Here is a 23,765-nt window from a genome sequence, read left to right as displayed (position 1 = left end):
CTTTGCAACACTGAAATGCAGGCCCTGCTTTTCCAACTGTCAATCCAGACACCGATAACATTGAGAAAAGAGAGTGCACCAACTCCCAAGCTATTCAGGAGAACAGAAATTGAAAGTTTTTCAAGGACAGACAACACACTCACTCTTCTCTTGAGGGCTATCTGGATCCTGCCCTGGTTGGTAATGAGCCTCAGTGGGGTGGTAACCAGGTCCTGATCCCCACTGTCAGTTGCATCTGCCTCAATCCGAAGTGTTTGCCAAGTTATTTCCTTAAATGTCAAAACCTAGAAGAAAAGAGAGTAAAATCCCTTATTTCTGTGGATAAAATTAAGCAAAAGGTGAGACTCCCACCATTCTCAGCTGGGATTTTACCAATACAAGGCAGTGGATGAGAAATCCGAAACTGAGGAAAGGACAGAGCAATAACACCGGGCAGAGGAGTGAAGTTCCTATGTTCCCAGGACTAGGGGATCATTTGAGGAAATCCCCGACACAGGAATACTGTCCTTCAAGAATTAGTCCTACTTTAAACACCCCCATTGTCTCCTCTTGAAATGCTAGGGCTGTCACCTCTCCTCGGTGGGGGTCGGTGATGCGGGTGAGGCGGAGGTCACTCTGCTGCCAGTTGGGGTTGACACTATAGCCCTGGAGCTGCCACAATTCAAAAGAAGCGTGGAAGGCCTTGGAGTGAATCTTGATAGTGATGGAATTGACGATGATGAACATCCCCTCCACCACCTTCTCAGCAAAGCCATACTCGCTACAACAAATGAGGCAGACCAACATTCAGAATCATGTGCAACCACACACACTCTTTATTCTGGAAGACATCAGACAAGACTATTAACAATGCCCACCTTTGTATGTTAAAACTATACATGGTTTTTTTTCTTTATTTCTCTCCTCACATTTCTACTTTCTGGTATTTTTTAAATTTCTAATAAAATTTTATAATGATACAGTACTCTTTTTAATAAGATTTTAAAAGATTTTTATTTATTAATTTATTTTAGAGCGAGAGGAAGGGAAGGAGAAAGAGAGGTAGGGAAACATCAATGTGAGAGAGAAACATTGACTGTTTGCCTCTAATACGAGTCTCAACCGGGGACCAAACCTGCAATCCAAGCATGTGCCCTGACTGGGAATCAAACTGATGACCTTTCACTTTGTGGGATGATACTCAAGCAACTGAGCCACACCAGTCATGATTTTTAATGGAATTTTTTGTCTAAATAATGAATTAAAAGAAAAAGAGTTTACCTGGAAACAATCTCCCTCTTCTCTCAAAGATTAAATTGGGAAAAAAAATTTACAGTCCACAAATTAACTGAAATAAACATTTGAGTATTTTCTGTGAGTGGAACTTTAACTACAGAATGGAAACACTGTTTGTATAAAATCTTCCAAGTCAGAGCACACTCTGCAAAGGTATGGGGAAGAGGAGAGAAACACACTAGGTGAGCAAGAGGTTAATACTGTAAAATCTAATCAACAGTAGTCCCACCTTTATCCTAGCAAATATATCCCGAAGACTATAGCTGTACTTCCATAGTGAGAGGCCAGAAATGGCAAGCTGAGGAATGAAGGCCATCTAAGAGTATTTCTGGATGTGGAAAACAAAGATATTCTTGACATGTAGGTGAAATCAATTCTCATTATGAGATGAAAAGAAGGTCAGAAAATTACAAACTGAAACAAAAACAAACATACGCAGCTGACTCTTTAACAATGCAGGGGTTAGGGGCACTAACTCCCCCATGCCATCAACGATCCACAAAACCCCATGTATAACTTTTGACTCTTTCCAAAACTTTTAACTATTGGAATACTAAGAGCCTGATATTGACCAGAAGCCTTACCAGTAACGTAAAGTTGATTAACACATAGTTTGTATGTTATACGCATTTGTACTGTATTCTTAAAATAAGTAAGCTAGAGAAAACAAAATGTTATTAGGAAAAGTGTATAGAAAAGAAAACACGTTTACAGTACTATACATATTTATTGAAAAAAATTCTGGGAACAAACCCACAACCATATCAAAATTACAACTAAACTACAGAACAACCATTATTCAGAACCACCAGAAATTGAGCTGAAGTCCTACAACTACAGAATTAAAGAAGAAACCACATCGAGACTCATAGGAGGCACAGAGGCGCAGAACGGGCTGGTCCAACACCCATGTGTAGTGGATAAAAATAGGGAGGGATATGTTGGAGCAAGGGGTCCCACTCCCACACCAGGACCCCCAGACCCAGAGTTCAAGTCTGAGGAAGATAAGTCCCTATAACTTCTGGCTATAAAAATCAGTCGGAGTTTAGGCCATCGAAGACAAAAATTGCTAGATTCCCAGGCAGTTTCTCTTAAAGGGCCCACGCACGGACTTACTCAGACTCGGTCCCTCTGAGCTCCAGCAATGGGGCTCCAGCTTGAAAGACACCAGAGGCATATGGGGGGGAACTGAAGTGAAGTGTCTGACATCAGGGTGAGAGCCAGAGGATAGCTTTCGACCAGGCAGAACTGCTGGCAGAGGACACTGTCCCTTTTCTGTGCCTGTTTCTTTTCTGAGACATCCCCCCATAGAGCTAGCAGGCAGGTGCCATATCTGAGACTACATCAACCTGGCTCACACTGTCTGCCCCACCCTGATGATTCCCTGAGGCTCTGCCTCACCCAAACTTCAGGCCCACCCAAGCTGCTTCCAGTGACTTTTCCATACAAATGGCGTACCTTGGCTCACACTTCAGATTTTCCTATAAAATCTCTCAAACAATCAGCATCTGCCCTCAGCGAGTCCCACACCTTTAACTAAATGGCCCCAGGCCCAGCACTAGCAAAGCCATCCTTGGGTCAAAGCTTGGCATTGCTTGGACATTTCCGAGCCCAGCACAAGTGGCAGCCATCTACAGATCACTTGGTAACTTATGCCACGTGGTCCCTATCAGAACACAGGTTGTGACTGACCTTGGCCTGTACCTCCCAGGAGGCCCCCAAGCTAGCACACCCAATAGACTGCTTCACACCATGTTGAAGCACCACCACCCAACCACCTTCACAAGGGACACACTCAAGGGTGGACTCAGAGGGCACATGAGCCCCACTGATAAGTCCTGCTCTGTGGGGTAGGCCCCTGCGCAGCTGATCCTCCATGGTTGTCAGTGGTCACAGTCAGTCATTGCAGCCAATTGGCCTGAAGGTAAATCCCTCCCACTGACGTGCCAACAGCAATCAAGGCTCAGCTACAACAGGAGGGTGTACACAGCCCATGGGGAGAGGTGTGGGTGCACCTAGAGTGCCCAGCTTGGGGTGATCAGGAACATTGTGCCAATGGACCCTACAGGGTACCTACTATATTAGGTCATACTACCAAACCTGGGAGATGTAACAGCTCTACCTAATACTTAGAAACAAACACAGGGAGGCATCCAAAGTAAGGAGACAAAGAAACATGTCCCAAATGAAAGAACAGAACAAAACTCCAGAAAAAGAACTAAAAAAAAAAAAAAATGGAGACAAGGAACCTACTAGATGCAGAGTTCAAAACACTGGTTATAAGAATTCTCAGTGAACTAGTGAAAAACTCAACAGCACAAAAAAGGACTGGTCAGAAATGAAGGACATACTAACTGAAATTAAGAATAATTTACAGGGAATCAACATTAGAGGAGATGAAGCCAAGAATCAAATCAGTGATTTGGAACATAAGAAAGCAAAAAAACACCCAATCAGAACAGCAAAAAGAAAAAAAGAATCAAAATAATGAGGATGGTGTAATGAGCCTCTGGGACAACCTCAAGCACACAAATGTTCATATCATGGGGGTGTCAGAAGGAGAAGAGAGAGAGCAAAAAATTGAAAAAATATATTTGAAAAGATAATGACAGAAAACTTCTCTAACTTGGTGAAGGAAATAGACACCCAAGTCCAGAAAGCTCAGAGAGTACCAAACAAGATGAACTCAAAAGGGGCCCACCCCAAGACACACCATAATTAAAATGTCAAAAGTTAAAAAGAGGATATTAAATGCAGCAAGAGAAAGCAGTTAGTTACCTACAAGGGAGCTCCCATAAGAATGTCAGCTGATTTCTCAACAGAACCTTTGCAGACTAGAGGGACTGGCAAGAAACATTCAAAGTGATGAAAGGCAAGGACCTACAACCAAGATTACTCTATCCAGCAAAGCTCTCATTTAGAATCAAAGAGGAGATAAAGAGCTTCCCAGACAAGAAAAAGGTAAAGAAGTTTATCATCACCAAACCAGTATTATATGAAATGTTAAAGGGTCTTCTCTAAGAAGAAAAAAGAATAAAAATATGGACAATAAAATGGCAATAAATATATACCTATCAACAACTGAATCTAAAAAACAAAATAAACCAACAAGCAGAACAAAAACTCATAGATACAGAGAACATTTTGACAACTGTCAGATGGAGCTTTGGGGAGATGGGCAAAAAAGGTGAACAGATTAATAAGTGCCAATTGGTTGTTACAGAATAGTCACGGGGATGTAAAGTACAGCATAGGAAATATAACTATGTATAGTGTGGATGGGTGCAAGTTTGATCAGGATGATCACTTAGCAAGTATGTAATGTCTAATCACTGGGTGTCCATCTGAAACTAATATAATAACGTATGTCAACTGTTACTGAAAAATTAAAAAATTATTTAAAATAAGCCCTGGCTGGCATAGCTCAGTGGATTGAGCATGGGCTGGGAGCCAAAGTGTCCCAGGTTCGATTCCCAGCCAGGGTACATTCCTGGATTGCAGGCCATAACCCCCAGCAACCATACATTGATGTTCCTCTCTCTCTCTCTCTCTCTCTCTCTGCCCCTCCCTCCCTCCCTTCCCTCTCTAAAAATAAATAAATAAAATCTTTTTTAAAAATTATTTAAAATAAAAAATAATAAAAATAATAATATATAAACACTAAGTATTAAATAAATAAAATATTACAAACTCTCCAAAAACACAAATAATCAGGATAGTGTCATGATTTATTTTTCCTTTTCTTGAAGATACCTTTTCCCTAGAACTGAACACTAAAAAGGTTTTAAAGCAATGGCAACTCAAGGAATACCACTTAGCCCAGACTGTAGTCTCTAAATAACATTTCTTAGTAAAAGGGATCAGGATCTCTTGGAGAAATGTCTGATTCCAGGTCTCAGGTAAGGATGTATAGAGAAGCCTGAAACATCTTGTACTGTTTTAAAGCAGGAAAATTACTGGTATCTTGTCCAAAGGACATAGGTGGTGATTTTGAAAGGCTCTCACTGGCCAATTATAGGGACACTGGAACAGCAATAAGAATAATGACTGTAAAAGTATGACATACAGCAAATATATTTAAAAAGTAAATATAAATGTAGGATATAAAAATGTAAAATGTGAAAGCATGTAAAAATATGTAAAATGTAGTCCTGGCTAGTGTGGCTCAGTGGACTGAGTGCTGCCCTGAGAACCAAAGGGTCACCAATTCCATTCCCAGTCAGGGCACATGCCTCCCCAGTGGAGGGCGCACGAAGGCAATGACACACTGATGTTTCTCTCCTTCTCTTTCTCCCTCCCTTGCCCCTCTCTAAAGATAAATAAATAAAATCTTTTATTAAAAAAATGTAAAATGTAACAGGAATGTAAAATAGTAAACCACTCTGGAAAAGTATGACAACTTCTAAAGAAGTTAAATCCTTACCTACCATACCACTCTATCATTTCATTCCTAGATGGGAATTCACTCAAGGGAAATAAAAGCACATAACATCACAAAAACCTTCAATATAAATGTCCATAGCAGCACTGTTCACAATAGCGAAAAACTGAAAATAAAATGTCCATCAACATGTGAATGGATAACAAGCTGTGATATATCCACACAATGGAGTATTATTATTCAACAATAACAGGAATAAACTACTGATACACTCAACGACATGGATAAAATCTCAAGATAATTATGCTGAATAAAAGAAGTCAGGCCAAAAAAAACAGTGTATATATTATATGATTTCATTTACATAGTTATAGAAAATGCAAACTAATCTATAGTGACAGAAGGCAATGTTTGGGGATAGGAGGGAGGTGGGGAAGGAAAGGGAGAGGATACAAAGGAGAAGGTCACTATGTGTGGGGGTGATGGATATGTTCACTATGTGGATTGTGTTGATGGTTTCATGGGTATACGCATATGCCAAAACTATCAAATTGTATACTTTATATATGTGCAGTCTATTTAATGCCCATTATACAACAAAGCTATAAAAAAAATCCATGAATTCAAAAGTATACCTCTTCCTTCCTCTCCCCATCCCCCCAAAATCTCTTTGGATATTAAGCTGTCAACTCATAATTATTTTTCTACTTATATATATTTTATATATAACATCAGGTTAGTATGTTTAGTATGTTAGTATATTTTATATATAACATCATGTTTAGGTATACAGGATTTTTATATTTGATAAAGGTAAAGAATCCAGCATTTATCCTGACATACCTGTAAAAACTATATTTCAGGGTAGTCAAATAGCTGGTTAAAGAAAATTCTTTTTCTTTTTAATTAATTAATTAATTAATTTTCAGAGAGAGGGAGAGGGAGGGAGAAAGAGACAGAGAGAAATATAGATTGGTTGACTCTCACAAGCCCCCAACTGGGGACCTGGTCTATAATCCACGTATGTGCCCTGACTGGAATTCAACCAGCAATGCTTTGGTTCACAGGCCAGTGCTCAATCCACTGAGCCACACCAGCTAAGGATGGTTAAAAAGAAAATTCTTTCTAGAAAATCACAGCTAATAAATGCAATAGGCAGAAAATAATTATAAAACCCCTATTTTGCATCCCATGATGAAATAAAGGATTTAGACAATTATCATGAATGCTTAAACCATGAGGTGAAAGGTAGATGAGGATCTCATCAGAATGAACAAATCAGGCCGATATCATTTAAACACACTAATTAACCTTAACCAGAGGAACATCACGTGTCTCCAGATATGTTACAACAGGAAATACGCAGTACTATTTCTGAAATATCCTTTTTTTTTAAAGATTTTATTTACTTGTTTTTAGAGAAAGGGGAAGGGAGGGAGAAAGAGATGGAGAGAAACATCAATGTGTGGTTGCCTCTTGCATGCTCCCCTCTGGAGACCTGGCCCACAACCCAGGCAAGTACCCTGACTGGGAATCAAACCAGCGACCCTTAGGTTTGCAGGCCCATGCTCAATCCACTGAGCTACACCAGCAGGACTATTTCTGAAATAGTCTTTAAAAAAAATTAAATCAAATCAAGCCTTTAAATCTAACTATCAGACTACATGAGAAACATTTTAAATGACACTTTGAGAATCTGGGAAATTCTTTATAAAAAATAATCCAGTTACTACAAAGAATAAATGATATATTAAAAAGTAGGGGTGGGGTCAGTGTTTAGAATTTAAAAGTTTTAAAATTCTTATCACCCAAATATAATGCACATAGTTCTCTGATCTACATTGTATTATAAAACATATTTTAGAGACAATTCAGGAAAATTGAATATGAAATATAGATAATATTAAGGAATTCCTATTAATTCTATTCATTGTGATAATGGTATTATGGATATTATGGTTCTTTTTTCTTCTCAGTCCTTGTCTGTTAAAGATACATGACACAGAAGTTTTCATGGGTGGAATTATATGGTATCTGGGATTTGCTTTCCAGTGCTACAGCACAAACACACACACCACACAAAATGGCAGAAGAAAGGTGAAAAAATGACCAAATGTTAATAACTATTGAAGTGAGATCTTGGATGCATGGGGGTTCATTATCCTATTCTCTCTACTTCAGCTATGTTTGAAATTTTCCATAATAAAAAGTTTTTATTTTTTAACTCAAAGGTGATCTGGACCAGTTAACGTTTTCAACTAACCTCTGTCCTGAAGCGAGGGCAATGGGAGACTGTCCATTGGGAGGCCGAGGCTCCTCACATGTCTTCATCTCCACCTCCACCTTATCCAGACACTGAAATAAGAGCCACGAGGAGCTAAGCATCTGCACAAAAGCCCGCATAGCACAGGTTGTGTCGTCTTCATCCCTGTGCTCCAGTGCCTAGCTGAGCACTATGTTCACAGTGGGAAGACAATTAATATCTGTTGAATGAATGAACAAACTGAAATACAAAGAGTGGTCTCATCTTTCCCCTTTCATTTCCATTAGCAGCAGAACTCTGTAACAAGTATGAGATTAGCTCCCTGCAGAAAACTAAAACATAAATCCAATTATAGAGATATTACCATTTCTCTCAGGATTCCAGTCTTTGGGATAAAGATGTGCATCAATCAGTTATTTAAGAGCTGTCATTTGATAATCACCCAATAGTCAACATGAACTAAACTTCTAATTTTTCCTTTGTTAGGATTCTAAGGGAAAATAAGGAAATTGAAAGGTAGTCCCTGGGAAGCAGAACTTGTTGTGAAAAACAACAAAACAAAACAAAACCAACTCAGGCCCTGACTGGCATGGCTCAGTTGGTTGAGTGTCATCACACAAAGCAAAAGGTTGCCAGTCCAATTCAAGGTCAAGGCACATGCCTGGGTTGCAGGCCTGGTCCCCGGTTAGGGCATGTGCAAGAGGCAACCGATCAATGCTTCTCTTCCTCTTTCTCCCCCTCCATCCCCCTCTCTCTAAAAGTAAATAAATAAAATCTCAAAAAAAAACAAACCCTCAGGACTCCTGGCTCTCGTGTCTCAATGTTCATCCCCATACTGTCCAGGAGTTACAGAGTGAGTCCAGACAATAGTCACTCTGTCTCAGAAAGAAGCTCACAGGCCAGACAAAGCACCGACAGCTTCCTAAAAGGGACAGCTTATCAGGACTCCTCTACATCTTCCCTCAGATCCCTGAAAACCCTACCCCAGCTATCCCCATTTGATTATTTGCAATCAAGACAAGCCATTACCAAGCAAATTGGGTGTGTCTTCAATTTTGTCCACTGGATCTGAAAGAAAAAAGCAAAGACTCAGGACTGTGGAAGGCAGGCCTGCTGACCAAAGAGAGCAACAGCACTCTGACTCCCATTCTCACCCGGATGGAGGCCCTGTTGCAGTAGACCCGAGTGATGGCTAGCCAGGTAGGCAGCTCCAGTACATTCTGTAGAACCTCTTCGTCCAATTCTAGGTTGGTCAGCTGACCCTCCCCTTTCAGGGTGCTCAAATTGATTTTGTCTGGGGAAAGATTCTTAGTAAACCTGAAAAGAGTAATGATAAGAAGCTATTATTTCCATGGGAACCTGCTAAACGGGCACACAGCCAATAACACTTCTGAATTTAGGGAACAGAGGACATTAATAACAAACACCTAATGACCACTGCCTCTACACTATGTAAAATGTTGGGTGAGACCTATTATTCTACTCGTGATTGTGTCATCTTTCTTCTTTTTATAATGGAGATATATATATATATAATCACAGTTATTTATGTGAGTGCATAGATATACTTACTCCAAAATAGGTATTACTAGTTCTCTTTTTTATTGAAGTTATTGGGTTGGCATTGGTTAATAAAATTACATAGGTTTCAGGTGTACAATTCTATGATATACCATCTGTATATCATATTGTGTGTTCACCACCCCAAGTCAAGGCTCCTTCCATCACCATTTATTCCCCCTGTACCCTTCTTTCTCCCCATGCCATCCTTCTACTCAAGAACCTACAATGAAGGTTCTGGGGAAGTGGCTGTAGCAGTGGCAACACAGCCTTTTGATATTTCTGAATGCCCACATAGAAACAGAGCAATTAGATAGCAACATAAAAAGCCCATGGATAACATTTAAAACTAGACAATAAAGCATCCTTATAACCCCCCATATACAAGCAGGAGGGGGAAAAACATCAACAGTCATAAGACAGGAGTGCTGTAGGCAGCTGTGCAGATCAACACAGAGGGAAGTGACAGCGTATCTAATGGGCCACAGAACAGAAGAATCCCAAGACAACCAAGAGCTAAATGAAAAACCATGTGGCCAATTTGAGATAGCAATTGAAATTTGTGGGGTTCCATCCACTTCAAGAGGTCCCCAGTGATGCCCAAAGGAGCTAGAACAGTCTAGCCCTATAAACTCATATAAACTAACAAAGGCTGCTTCCCAGGACAGGTGCCCAGCACTGAGAAGAAAATGCTAGGAGAGGAATCCAAATTGAGTAAGATGGGGTAACAGAAATGAAGAGTCTAACTGAAAATAGGGGCGGGGGGTGGGGGAAGGACAGGCCAGGACATCTCAGAAAATAAGCAGGTATATTTTTAACACTACTTGAAACAACAGAAGCAAGAGCTCTACAAATTTAAAATATGAAAGAGTAAGACACTAGTTATTAGCTGTCAGGTAGGGTAAAATGAACCCCAGGCCCTAACAAATACCTTTGATGTGATAAAAGAACACACAACCACCACCTATAGTCTTGCCAAAGGGACTGAACCTGAATCTCATCATGCTACTGGGTCCAGTTGCTAGTCTTCAGGAAATACAAAACAGAGGAAAACTGCTGAACTGCACTCACTGTAAGCATGCAATCAGTAAAATCCAGACCATGGGAAACTCTACAGTCAGGTGGCTTGGACATAAACAATCCGCACAGGCCAGTCTTCTCACTATTCCACATTCACTGTCTCATCTTTGCTCAAGTGCTGGGCCACCCACTCTGGTTCCTGGAGCACCCTCATCACGATCTGCCAATCAAGACCCAACTCAATACATCCGTTCTCACTGAGGCTTTCTTTCCCCAACTGCTGCAATGCACATTAAACAATTAGGATCTTAGGATATTCTCTAATTCTTGTGTAACCACCCCTGAGTAATTAGATGTTAAGCATTTTGAAGTCAGTGCAGGCTTAGCTTCCCCTCCTAATTGAAATGGTTACCTTACAGAATGCTCAGCCTGTATACCTCTTAGCTAACTGCCCTGCTTGCTAACTACTCCCAGCTCCCTTCTCTCATCTCCTTCAGCTCATCAATCTAAGGTCAGTTTCTCACAGCATAATCCTCTCCTGTAAGACAAACTGTCTCAATGAATCTCATTCCTGTAATTCTTTTCTACTGCTTCTCATCATCATTTTCCACACACTAGTTAATTGTATTTTGCCCTCCATCCATAACTATACTTAGCCCTTACATATATTAGATGCTAATAGTTGACTTTGGAATTATATATTGTTTATCAACTTCTATTTTTTACACACGTCCTTTCCTTTTACTAAGCTGTGTTTTTAGGGCTTTTGGTTTTCTTTGAACCATAAGATCATGACATATAAAAGCTTTCATTTTTTTCTACAATGCTTAACATGGTACTATGTACAAAAGTTCTCTAACAATTTTTTAAATGATAGTAAAAATTTTTAGAGGTTTATAAACATGCAAAACAATACTGTATGATATAAGGAATACATAGGAATGCACTAGCATGGTAACAAATTCAGGAAAGTGCTTATATATAGGACGAGGAAATTTCCACAGGAAGTTTCAACTGTATGGATAACACTTATTTCTCAAGTTGGGAGGTGACTGTATGGCTGTTCATTATATTACTATTTTTACCTTTTTATATGGCAACTATTTTATAATAAATCTTTCTAAGATTTCAGTCAGTTACTTATTGTATTTACTACTGGGAAAACTACTCTGCCATGGGTCTCTCAAGGTGGCTACACTGTCTTGCTGGGTGCCAAAAATGCATGACCCGCACCACTCCTTACCCAGCCTACTTCTCAGGACTGTGTTGCAAAGAGCAACTCTGAGGGATGAAGTGACATCCCCCTCCAGAAAAAGAGGAGGCTTGCTTATTGCTTACCAAAAACAATGGATTCCCCAAGCTCAACGTGCCATTTCTGTAACACATGTGCGGCCATCTATTTAGGCTCATTCAAGACACTCCCATGGGACTTGGGGGAGGGGGAGGGAACTAACTGCAAACATATGCTTAGGCTGCTTGCTGGGCCATAAGTAATTAAGTCCCTTGTCTCTGATCCAAGAGTCTTGTAACACATGCACGAACTGTAGCGGGCTTATTATTAGCTTCTAAATACAGTAACATAAAATCCCAGACCCTTACACATACTTTTCATAGACATGGAAACAATGTGGTGACTGTGGGGGTGGCAGGGTATAAGGCGGATAAATGCTAATGAAAAAAATACAATGAAAAAAGAAAAATTAATAAAAAGGAATTTAAATCAACATTTACTAAGTATGAGCCAATTTTATTCTCTGAAACAAAAACACAAGCTTTCTCTAATGGCTCCTATTGTTTGGAAACTACAGAGGAAAAGAACTCCTCTTTTCCTACAAGAAATGGCTGCAAGGAAACAGAATTGTAAAACAGAAAAAGAACATCTTAAATAATACTTCCACTACATGAAACAACTGAAAGAAAAGGAAGTGAATGCCCTAAGGAATTTGGAGGAAACACAGTCCCGAGGGAAGAAAAGGAAAGCAGAAAACAGAACTCAACATTATTTGTAATCACTAGGTACAGAAAGGCTTTCTTTCTCAAGCCCCTTGTGTATTTAAATAGGATATTACAATTATTATTTCCTCCTAGCAACCCCTCCTCCATTGTTAAGTATTCAGGAAAGCCACAGCAGCTCAGAAATTGGGGCGGGCACCCTTTAGACGTATTTGTCTTAAAGATAAGAATATTTGAAGACATAAAATTAGTTCATAAAGACTATATTTATCCTCCTGTCCTCCCCACAGATTCCAATAAGATCCCATCTTCCTATCACAGCTGACATGGCAGGAATGGCCACTGTCAGAGATGGGAGTAAGGATCCCTCTAATTCGCAGGAGTGGGGAGAAAGGCTGAGAATCACTAACGTGAGTTACTTGTCCTCATAATAAAAGGGCATTTTTAGGAAAATAAAGTGATAGAGATACTTTTTCAAGTATTGGATTGGCCAAAAAGTTCATTTAGTTTTTTCCATAAAATAAGACACATTTTTCATTTTCACCAATAACTTTACTGATTTGGATATTTTGAGTATGTTGGCTAAGACAACTTAGTGCTATTAGAGCCATCTTACAGGAAATCCCAAACAAACTTTTTGGACAACCCAATATATTTCTCTGAAAAAAGAGGAACATGCTTCAAATAAAATGAAACATAAATAGTCAAGAATAAGTTACACTGCTTATTAGCACTGACATTCTCAGAATGATTATGTTCATAGTTACCACAGATCTAATTTTTACATCGTACTCTACACAAAAATCTAACTCTATTTACAGCTCCATATAAAATAAATGTCATTTTTGAAGCCTTGAATTAAACCGTATGAGACTGTGTTACATTTCATCTTAACCTTGCTAGTATTCAGGGCAAAGCATCTCAAACTATGTGCCTCGGATCACATAGTCACTTTGATATGTTTCACACACTCCAGATATACTGAATCACAGCAAGGAGGTGGGTAGGGAATCCACATTTTTAACAAACTCAAGGTGATTTCTTTTGTTCTTTAAAGTTTGAGAATAGTTTGAGGTTTCAGTTAACCAGCTAAAATACTTCAAGGAAGAGAAAACCAGTGTCTGCAGATGGAAACGAGACGCAAAAATTCATTCTTCAAGAACAAAGTTTTCAACTTCCATTATTATGGCTTGGTGGTTAAGAGCACAGGCTTCAGAGTTAGACTTGGGCTCAAAACCTGGTTCTCTCACTTATTAACACTGGCAGTATAGGCAAACTGTTCAACCAAGCTCACAGTGCTGCTGGGATTGAAAGAGCTAACTCTCATACATTAAATACCTGGTATTTATTAAGTGCTCAATAAATAAATCTCATTCGTTGTTATTTCTGGATTCCACTACACTCTCCCTTTAGGATGGGCTTAAATGATTATCTTAAAAAAAAGATTTAGGTAATCATTCCAACATGTATACAAATGTCAAATCATTATATTGTATACCTGAAACATGTAATATTGTATGTCAAAATTTTAAAAGGCTTAGGGGGCTTCGGTTATTATCTGAGGACTTGGGTTTTCTTTTCTCTTTTTAAAAAAGATTTTACAACTTCCAGCCAAGATGGAGGCATAGGTGGATGCACCGTACCTCCACGCACAACCAAGATAGGGACAACAACAATTTAGAAACAGAATAACAACCAGAACTGACAGAAAATTGAACTGTATGGAAGTTGGACAACCAAGGAGGTAAAATAGACACATTCATCTAGGCTGGTAGGAGGGGCGGAGTCAGGCAGCTAGGCGGAGAAAGAGCGTTTTGGAACAAAGAGCGTTGGGACCCGTGTAAGGCATCCTCGGTGCGCTAGACCGCAGCGGGTGGACCCTGGTCACGCAAGCAGTGGCTGGCAGACCCTGGCCAAAGGGTGCAAACAAGCAGACCCAGCAAGGCAGTGATTGTGAAGCAAGGCACTTCACCCAAAGCAACTGGCTGACCGGGCAGTCCCAGGGTTCCAGCACTGGGAAATAGAGCCTTGGGGCACTGATTGAAAACACCTGTGGGGGTTGAGGCACAGGGAGAGATTTCCAGCCTCACAGGAAAGGTCATTGGAAAGACCTACGGGGTGCACAAGCCCACCCACATGAGAATTAGCACCAGAAAGGCCTAGTTTGCTCAGGGGAAATGGCGGAAGGGACTGAAGTCTGACAGAGAGCAGGGCAAGTGCCACTGTTCCCTCTCAGACCCCCTCCACACATATAGCGTCACAACCCAGCGACTGGGCTGACCCACCCTGGTGAACACCTAAGGCTCTGCCCCTCATACGTAACAGGTGCAACCAAAAAAAGAAAAAAAAAAGATGGCTCAAACAGAAGAACAAATGAAAGCCCCAGAACCATACTTCTAAGCAACCAAGAGATAGCCAACCTATCAGATGCACAGTTCAAAACACTGATGATCAGGATGCTCACAGAATTGGTTGACTTTTGTTACAAATTAGATGAAAAAATGAAGGCTACAATAAATGAAATGAAGAAAAATGCACAGGGAACAAATGTGATGGAAAGAAAGCTGGGTCTCACATCAATGGAGTGGACCAGAAGGAAGAAAAGAACATACAATCAGAAAAGAATGAAGAAATAAGAATTCAAAAAAATAAGGAGAGGTTTAGGAACCTCCAGGATATCTTTAAATGTTCCACCATCTGAATTATATGGGTACCAGGAGGAGAAGAGGAAGAGCAACAAGCAGAAAAGTTATTTAAACAAATAATAAAGGAGAACTTCCCCAATCTGGCAAAGGAAATAGACTTCCAGGAAGTCCAAGAAGCTCAGAAAGTCCCAAAGAAGTTGGACCCAAGGAGGAACACACCAAGGCACATCATAATTACATTAGCCAAGGTAAAAATGAAGGAGAGAATCCTAGAAGCAGCAAGAGATACGAAGACAGTAACCTATAGAGGAGTTCCCATCAGACAGACTGTCAGCTGATTTCTCAAAAGAGACCTTACAGGCAAGAAGGGGCTGGAAAGAAGTATTCCAAATCATGAAAGACAAGGACCTACATCCAAGATTGCTCTATCCAGCAAAGCTTTCATTTAGAATGGAAGGGCAGATAAAATGCTTCCCACATAAGGTGAAGTTAAAGGAATTCATCATCACCAAGCCCTTATTATATGAAATGTTAAAGGGACTTATCTAAGAAAAAGAAGATAAGAAAAAGATAAAAAACATGTATAGTAAAATGACAGCAAACTCACAATTATGAACAACCACACTAAAACAAAAACAAACTAAGCAAACAACTAGAACAGGAACAGAACCACAGAAATGGAGATCACATGGAGGGTTATCAGTGGGGGAGTTGGAAGAGGAGATAGGGGGAAAAGGTACAGAGAATAAATAGCATAGATGGTAGGTAGAAAACAGGCAGGGGGAGGGCAAGAATAGTATGGGAAATGTAGAAGCTCAAGAACTTATGACACATGGACATAAACTAAAGAGGGGGAATGTGGGTGGGAGAGGGTATGCAGGGTGGAGAGGAGTGAAGGGGGGAAATGGGACAATTATAATAGCATGATCAATAAAATATATTTAAAAAACAAAAAAGATTTTACTTATTTATTTTTAGAGAAAGGGGAAGGGAAGAAGAAAGAGAGGGAGAGAAACATCAGTGTGTGTTTGCCTCTCGCATGCTCCCCACAGAGGACCTGGCCTGCAACTCAGGCATGTGCCCTGACTGGGAATCGAACCAGCGGCCCTTCAGATCACAGGCCAGCACTCAGTCCATTGAGCCACACCAGCCAGTGCAGGACTCAGGTTTTCTTTAAGAGACAACCCCTCAGATCTATCTTTCTATCTCAATGTCACATCTTCCATTCCCAATATGCTTATTTCTATCTTTTTGACCTGGGTATCTAGAAATTAAAATCAGAATAAGATTAAAATTGAATTAATGTTCCCCAGAAACCCTAACCATTTTCTCACACTCTGGCTCCAGGAATATATTTTCATCGCTTGTCTTTCTAGTACTAATGGTCACAAGAGAACAGAAGACAGGGAATAAAATTATCAATGAAGCTAATAAAAAATCAAGCTTGTAAAGGCAAGGCCAACTATGTGAAAATAACAGGCCTACAGCACAGTTCTGTGAACTATGCAGCCATGTCAACTGGCGAAAGACAACACTGACATCTGACAGTAACCAAGTGGACTTATGTCTCCGACTGTCTCTAAAGTGACTGCATGTGTGTGAATGCCAGCCAGCCAGGACCAGAGACTAACCTCAGTTAGGACTGCTTACCAGCCTGCTGGCACACTGTCTCCTCAACAGCACCAACACAGAGGAACCAAAAATGCACAAAACCTGTCTTTCTCCCCCAAAGTGGATTCGGCCCTGGATGAAATGTGAACATTCATATTTCCAGTTAGGGCACAGAATAATTAGCAAGTGAGAGGATAAATTTCATTTTATTGTATAATTTTGACTATGAGAGTAGAGAACCTCTACAGAGATGATTACCTACTTCAGTCTCTATTTACACAATCACTCTTAACTTTTTCCCAGACATTTTTACTCTGCCCTGATACATAAGAAAGCTGATTTAACATCTTTTTTTCTAGGCTATGGCTGAATATGGAGATGGACACACAGCTTAAAATAATTTTATGTCTTTTTATTCTACAGGCTGGGCTACATGTCCTTCAGTCAACTAAGAGGCATTAAAAAACAATTTATTTTGACTTCCAGCCAAGATGGAGGTGTAGGTAGACACACTGTGCCTCCTCACACAACCAAATGAAGGATAACAACAAATTTCAAAACAAAAAAACAACCAGAACTAACAGAAAATTGAACTGTATGGAAGTCCAACAACCAAGGAGTTAAAGAAGAAACATTCATCCAGACAGGTAGGAGGGGCAGAGACAGGCAGCTGGGCACAGAACACTCGGAGCAAAGTAGCAGCTGGAGAACCTGGAAAGGCAACAGATTGCAGACTGGGTGCAGATAAACTGGGAGGAACAACTGGAAAGTGAGACAGACCGCATGACCCAGAGTTTCAGTACTGGGAAATAAAGCCTCAAACCACTGATTGAAAACACCTGTGGGGTTCAGGTGGCGGGAGAAACTCCCAGCCTCACAGGAGAGTTCACTGGTGAGACCCACAGGGTCTTAGAACGTACACAAACCCATCCACACAAAAATCAGCACTAGAAGGACCCAATTTGCTTGTGGGTAGTGGGGGAAGTGACTGAAATCTGGCATGGAGTGGAGCAAGCGCCATTGTTCCCTCTCGGTCCCCTTCCCCACATATAGTGTTACTACGCAGCAAGGTGGGTTGCCCCACCCAAGTGAATACCTAATGCTCCACCCCTTACTACGTAACAGGTGCAGTGAGATTTAAAAAAGTGGCCCAAATGAAAGAACAGATCAAAGCTCCAGAAAAAATACAACTAGGCAACAAAAAGATAGCCAACTTACCAGATGCACAGTTCAAAACATTGGTAATCAGGATGCACACAGAATTGGTTGAATATGGTTGCAAATTGGATGAAAAAACAAAGGCTACGCTAAGTGAAATAAAGGAAAATGTACAGGGAACCAATAATGATGGGAAGGAAACCAGGACTCAAATCAACGGTGTGGATCAGAAGGAAGAAATAAACATCCAACTGAAACAGAATGAAGAAACAAGAATTCAAAAAAAATGAGGAGAGGCTTAGGAACCTCCAGGACATCTTGGAATATTCCGACATCTGAATCATAGGGGTGCCAAAAAGAGAAGAGGAAGAGCAAGAAATTGAAAACTTATTTAAACAAATAATGAAGGAAAACTTCCCCAATCTGGCAAAGGAAATAGACTTCCAGGAAGTGCAGGAAGCTCAGAGAATCCCAAAGAACTTGGACCCAAGGAGAAATACACCAAGGCACATCATGATTACATTAGCCAAGATTAAAGAGAAGGACAGAATCTTCGAAGCAGCAAGAGATAAGGAGACAGTAACCTACAAAGGAGAACCCATAAGACTGTCAGCTGATTTCTCGAAAAAAACCTTGCAGGCAAGAAGGGACTGGAAAGAAGTATTCCAAGTCATGAAAGACAAGAACCTACATCCAAGATTGCTCTATCTAGCAAAGCTTTCATTTAGAATGGAAGGGCAGATAAAGTGCTTCCCAGATAAGGTCATGTTAAAGGGCTTCATCATCACCAAGCCCGTTTTACACGAAATGTTAAAGGGACTTATCTAAGAAAAAGAAGATAAAAAATATGAACAGTAAAATGTCAACAAACTCACAGCTATTAACAACTGAACCTAAAAAACAAAATGAAACAAAAGCAAACAACTGGAACAGGAAGAGAACCACAGAAATGGAGATCACATGGAGGGTTATCAGTGGGGGAGCTGGAGGAGGAGAGAGGGGGAAAAGGTACAGAGAATAAGTAGCATAAATGGTAGGTAGAAAATAGTCAGGGGGAGGTTAACTATAACACAGGAAATGCAGAAGCCAAAGAACTTATATGTATGACCCATGGACATGAACTAAAGGGGGGTAATGTGGGTGGGAGGGGGTGTGCAGAGTGAAGGGGAATAAAGATGGGGGGGAATGGGACAACAGTAATAGCATAATCAATAAAATAAATTTTTAAAAAAGTATAATTGGAAGGCACAAAATAAACAAGGAAAGGTTAAGAATAGTATAGGTAATGCAGAAGCCAAAGAACTTGTATGTACAACCCATGGCTATGAATGAAGTGGGGGGGAGATGCTTGAGGGTGGGGTGGTGCTGGGTGGAGGACTATAAAGGGAACAAATAATGGGGACAACTGTAATAGCATAATCAATAAAATATACTTAAAAGTAAAAAAATAAAATAAAAACAATTTATTTTGTACAGTACAAGTAGGGAAAAGCCTCATCCCTTGACCTAGACTAGCAGAAGCAGTCTAATGATAATGACATTTCACTTTGTACAAGGCATTGAACTAAGGTGTTTAACACATTAGCCTTCATACGTTATTTTCCCTATTTTGAAGAGGAAGAACATGAAGTCTAGATATAAAGTAATTTGCCCAAGGTGACAGGGCAGGAAAAGACAGAGGCAGAGTATGAACCCAGGTCTGCTCACTGGACTGTCTTACTTGTACTAACATCTTCTCTTAATATTGTGTTCCTCCAAAACACACCCAGCACAGAACGGATTTATAAGCTATCTCAGAAATGGATGGAAGACATCCTTTCTCTTTTTACAACCTACCATGGACTGCTTAACCTTAATAAAATAAATCTAACCTTTGGTGGGTAAAGTTACAGTTTAACTCCATCAGAAACCTTTCTAAACTTTTCCACCCCAATCAGATTAATAAAGTATGCCCAGGGCTAATTCACCACCATTCCAGCAGTAACACCCAGCCTCTACCAAGAGACTAACAACAATACAGAAGGTGCTGTGCCATCAGCTCTATGATCCAATATGCAAGTAATCACCAAAAGCTGAACAACTAAGAATTCTTCAAGCACATTCTCGGGACTGCTGATGGTGCGTGCAGGCCCGCTGGACCACCATGGGCTGTTCTCCCGCAACAGTAATAATGACACAACACACACTTGCTTTTTCACTTAGCAATTTGTTTTAGAACTCAACAAAAAATGGATATTACTTATTACTTTCTCAAAAATAGGCAGTAACAATTCTTAAACTGATTTTGTCTACATTCCATAGTAGTAACAAAGAATAGATAAAAAGGTGACAGATGGGGCTATTGTGAAGGTCTGTGGAGGTCTGTTCAACCAAGGAAACCACTAATCTGAGTTCTGATCTGAAATCGCCCCACAGTCCCTGGCACAAATTTTATTTGGCATTTGTGTTCCTAATTGAGGATGCTATCACTGAGTCCAAGGGTGGCTGAAAAGGCTAATGGAAGCCTGCTATTTATTCCACTTCTAGTATGTGGGAAAACATTTTCTGGCCATCTGTTACTGTTACAGAGCAGAGAAGCTACGATGAAATCAAGTTGGAAAAACAGATTTTGATTAGGTTTCATTTTTGCCAAAGGACTGCAATCTGCCACAGGAGAAAGGCTCTCAGACATCTTTGTGAAAATGTACAATGATGCTGAGAAGTGAGAATTCTTAGATTTGCAGGTTCACAGAATTTCAGAGCTAGAAAGGATCTTACATAATCTTTAGTCCAAATCTGTAATTTGCAAATAGTCAGAAAGTTAAATGACTTGCCCAAGAATCACAGCTGGCCAGTGGTAAAGCTGGGACTAAGTAAATGGTAGAAATGGGACTTAAGCCAGCATTCATTCAAATATTCCACTACTTGCATACTGTAATTCAGAACCTTTATTGCTAATAATAGAGTGAATAAATTGCAATAATCAGTCTGCTTCAGGTCCCATAGAAATTGAAAAGGAGAATTAAAAAGGTCCACAAAGCCCTAGCCAGTATGGCTCAGTTGGTTGGGGGATGATCCAGTGAACTGAAAGATCACAGGTTCAATTCCTAATCAGGGCACGTGCCTAGGTTGCAGCTTCGGTCCCTGGTCTGGGTATATGCAAGAGGAAACTGATCAAACTGATCAATGTTTCTTTCTCTCTCACATTAGATGTTTCCCTTCTTCTGTCTCTCCCTCCCTCTCTCTAAAATCTGTGAGCATGTCCTCAAGTGAGGAATTTTTTTTAAAAAAAAGTCCACAAATACTCTTTGCTTCCTTCACTACTTTTCCACTAAGGTAGAATTAGTGGCAAGGACTGGGGTGATCACAGCCCAGCCCTTGCCTTCTAAGCTTCCTGTCCAAATCCACATCTAAGTATTTTCACTGCTCAGACATAGTACAGGCTTGTCTTTAAGCAAAGATATAACACAACATAACACTGAAGCAGTTTATTTAGATTAAAAAAAACAACAACAACCCTGAATCAACCTAAACAAAATATTTCAGTTGCTAAAGTAGCTAACATTCCATCCTAGATAATCTGCTGAAATAAGCCATTCAATCTTAGATGTTACCCTAAAAGGTAGTTACTCTAAAAACTTCTGCATGAACAGATATGGCTTTTTTAAATGGTGCCTTTTATTATGTTTTTAAAGATTTTATTTATTTACTTTTAGAGAGAGGGTAAGGGAGGGACAAAGAGAGAGAAACATCAATGTGAGAGAAACATCAATTGGTTGCCTCTCCCATGTGCCCCAAGTGGGGACCAGTCTGCAACCCAGGCATGTGGCCTGACCAGGAATTGAACTGGCAACGCTTTGCTTTGCTGGACAATGTTCAAACAACTGAGCCATACCGGTCAGGGCCAGATGTATGACTTAATAGAAGAAAATTCTTTCTTTCTAGATTTGCATTTGTTGACAATATTGGGTTTTTTTAATTGGTTTTGTCTTACTTGAGGTGCAATTTATGTATAGTGGCTTATTTCTGAACTTTCTATTTTGTTCTACTGATCTATTTATCCTTATGCCAGTACCACAATATCTTTATTACTGTACTTCATTTTAAGTCTCGAAAGTAAGTCGTATAAATCATCTCTTCAAGATTATTTTGATCATTCTGGGTCCTTTTCATTTTCATATAAATTTTTACATTAGCCTGCCAATTTGTCAGGGAAAAAAAACACCTGCTAAAATTCTGATTGGAATTGCATTGACTCTGTAGCTGGATTTGGAAAGATTTGATATATTAACAAAAATGAGTTAGCTTATCCTTGAACATGTTATACAGCCTAGGTATGGCATATTTAATTAGGTCTCCTTTAACTCCTCCAGCAATGTTTTGTAGTTTTAGTATACATCTCTTCTTAAATTTCTCTGTATTTTTTACATTATTTGTAAAGGAAAGTTGTTTTTCTAGTCATTTTCTGCTAAAACACAGCAGTAACAGTGATATTTCTATACTGACCTTTTCTGTATCCTGCAACCTTACTAAACTCAGTTATTCGCTCTGGTGATTACTTTGTAGATTCTTTAGAGTTTTTTAATCCTCACCCAAGGATATTTTTTATTATTGATTTTAGAGCAAGAGGAAGGTAGAGATAGCAAGAATGAGTGCTAGAGAGAAAAACGATGTGAGAAACATCAATCAGTTGCCTCCTGTGTGCACGCTGAGCAGGGATGGAAACCACAACCTAGGTACCTGCCCAGACCAAGAATTGAACCCACAACCTTTTGGTGTATGGAACAATGCTCCAATCAACTGAGCTACCCTGCCAGGGCTAGGATTTTTTTAATGTAAACAATTATATCATCTATGAATAGATAAGTGTTACTTCTTCATTTCCAAACTTTATGACAATTGATGTTTGTATTTTGATCTTGTATTCTGCAACTTTCCTAAACTAACTTTTTAATACTAATAACTTTTTTTAAAGAAGCCATTTGATTTTCGACATAGATATTCATGTTGTCTACAACATCTTTGTCAGGATTTTGTTATAAGTTATGACAGACTTATTAAACAAGTTTTGAAGTATTTCCCTGCTTTATTTCCTAAAGTAATTTGTGTTATTTAGGTATTAGTTCTTCCTTAAATGTTCTACAGAAATCACCAATAAAACTTTCTAGGCGTGCAGTTTTCTTTATGAAAAAAGGTTTTGACAACAAATGCAGTATCTTTAATAAATATAGGGCTATTCAGACATTCTATTTCGTTTTGTCGGTTCTGGTAAGTTATGTTTTTCTAGTAATTTTGCACATTTTATCTAAATTGTCAAACTTATTGACAAAAGATATTAATAGTATCCTTTAACATCTTTTTAACATCTACAAAATCTATCTGTATCCCCTATTTCATCCTGACAGTACTTTTTTTCTCTTGACAGTTTTGCTAAAGGTTAATTTTATTGATCTTAAAAAAAAAACAACTTTTGTCTGTATTTTCTCTATTGTTTGTCCTGTTGTCAATTTCACTGATTTCTACCCTTTATTTTTCCTTTCTTCTACTTGGGGTTATTTTGCTCATCTTTTCCTAGTTTCTTAAAGTTGGAAGCTTCAATCATTGATTTTTAAACACTTTTCTAATATAAGCACTTAAAGCTATAAATTTCCTATTGTTTATTTTATTTGCTACCTCTCACAAGGTCTGATATGTTGAATTTTCACTGTAAAGTAGGTAGAAACATTTTCTAATTATTTTATGATGTCTTCTTTGATCATGTGTTATTTAGAAATGTATTTTAAATATTCTAAATTTTGGGGGGGGGGAGCTTTTCCAGTTATCTTACTGTTACTGATTTCCAATTTAATTCCATTGTGGTCAAGAATTATACTATGTAAGTTTGCAATATTTTTATATTTACTGAGACATATTTTATAGT

At 39.3% G+C, this 23,765-nt stretch overlaps 1 protein-coding gene across 1 annotated transcript in view; it reads right to left on the bottom strand.

Moving 5' to 3' along the window:
- The window catches only part of UHRF1BP1 (UHRF1 binding protein 1), a 73,017-nt gene that overhangs the window by 36,708 nt on the left and 12,544 nt on the right, over positions 1–23,765 (bottom strand). Inside the window, exons 2-6 of the mRNA XM_028509257.2 lie at positions 9,074–9,236; positions 8,949–8,987; positions 7,920–8,011; positions 571–760; positions 144–284 (exon numbers count right to left, since the gene is read on the bottom strand). Coding sequence (XP_028365058.1) covers positions 144–284; positions 571–760; positions 7,920–8,011; positions 8,949–8,987; positions 9,074–9,236 — 625 coding nt within the window. The remainder of the gene's footprint in view (positions 1–143; positions 285–570; positions 761–7,919; positions 8,012–8,948; positions 8,988–9,073; positions 9,237–23,765) is intronic.

The sequence above is a fragment of the Phyllostomus discolor genome, chromosome 4 (genome assembly GCF_004126475.2).
Source record: "Phyllostomus discolor isolate MPI-MPIP mPhyDis1 chromosome 4, mPhyDis1.pri.v3, whole genome shotgun sequence".
NCBI lineage: Eukaryota > Metazoa > Chordata > Mammalia > Chiroptera > Phyllostomidae > Phyllostomus > Phyllostomus discolor.
The sequence above is the reverse complement of the archived record's forward strand: the minus strand, read 5'-3'. Positions and strand labels throughout refer to the sequence as shown.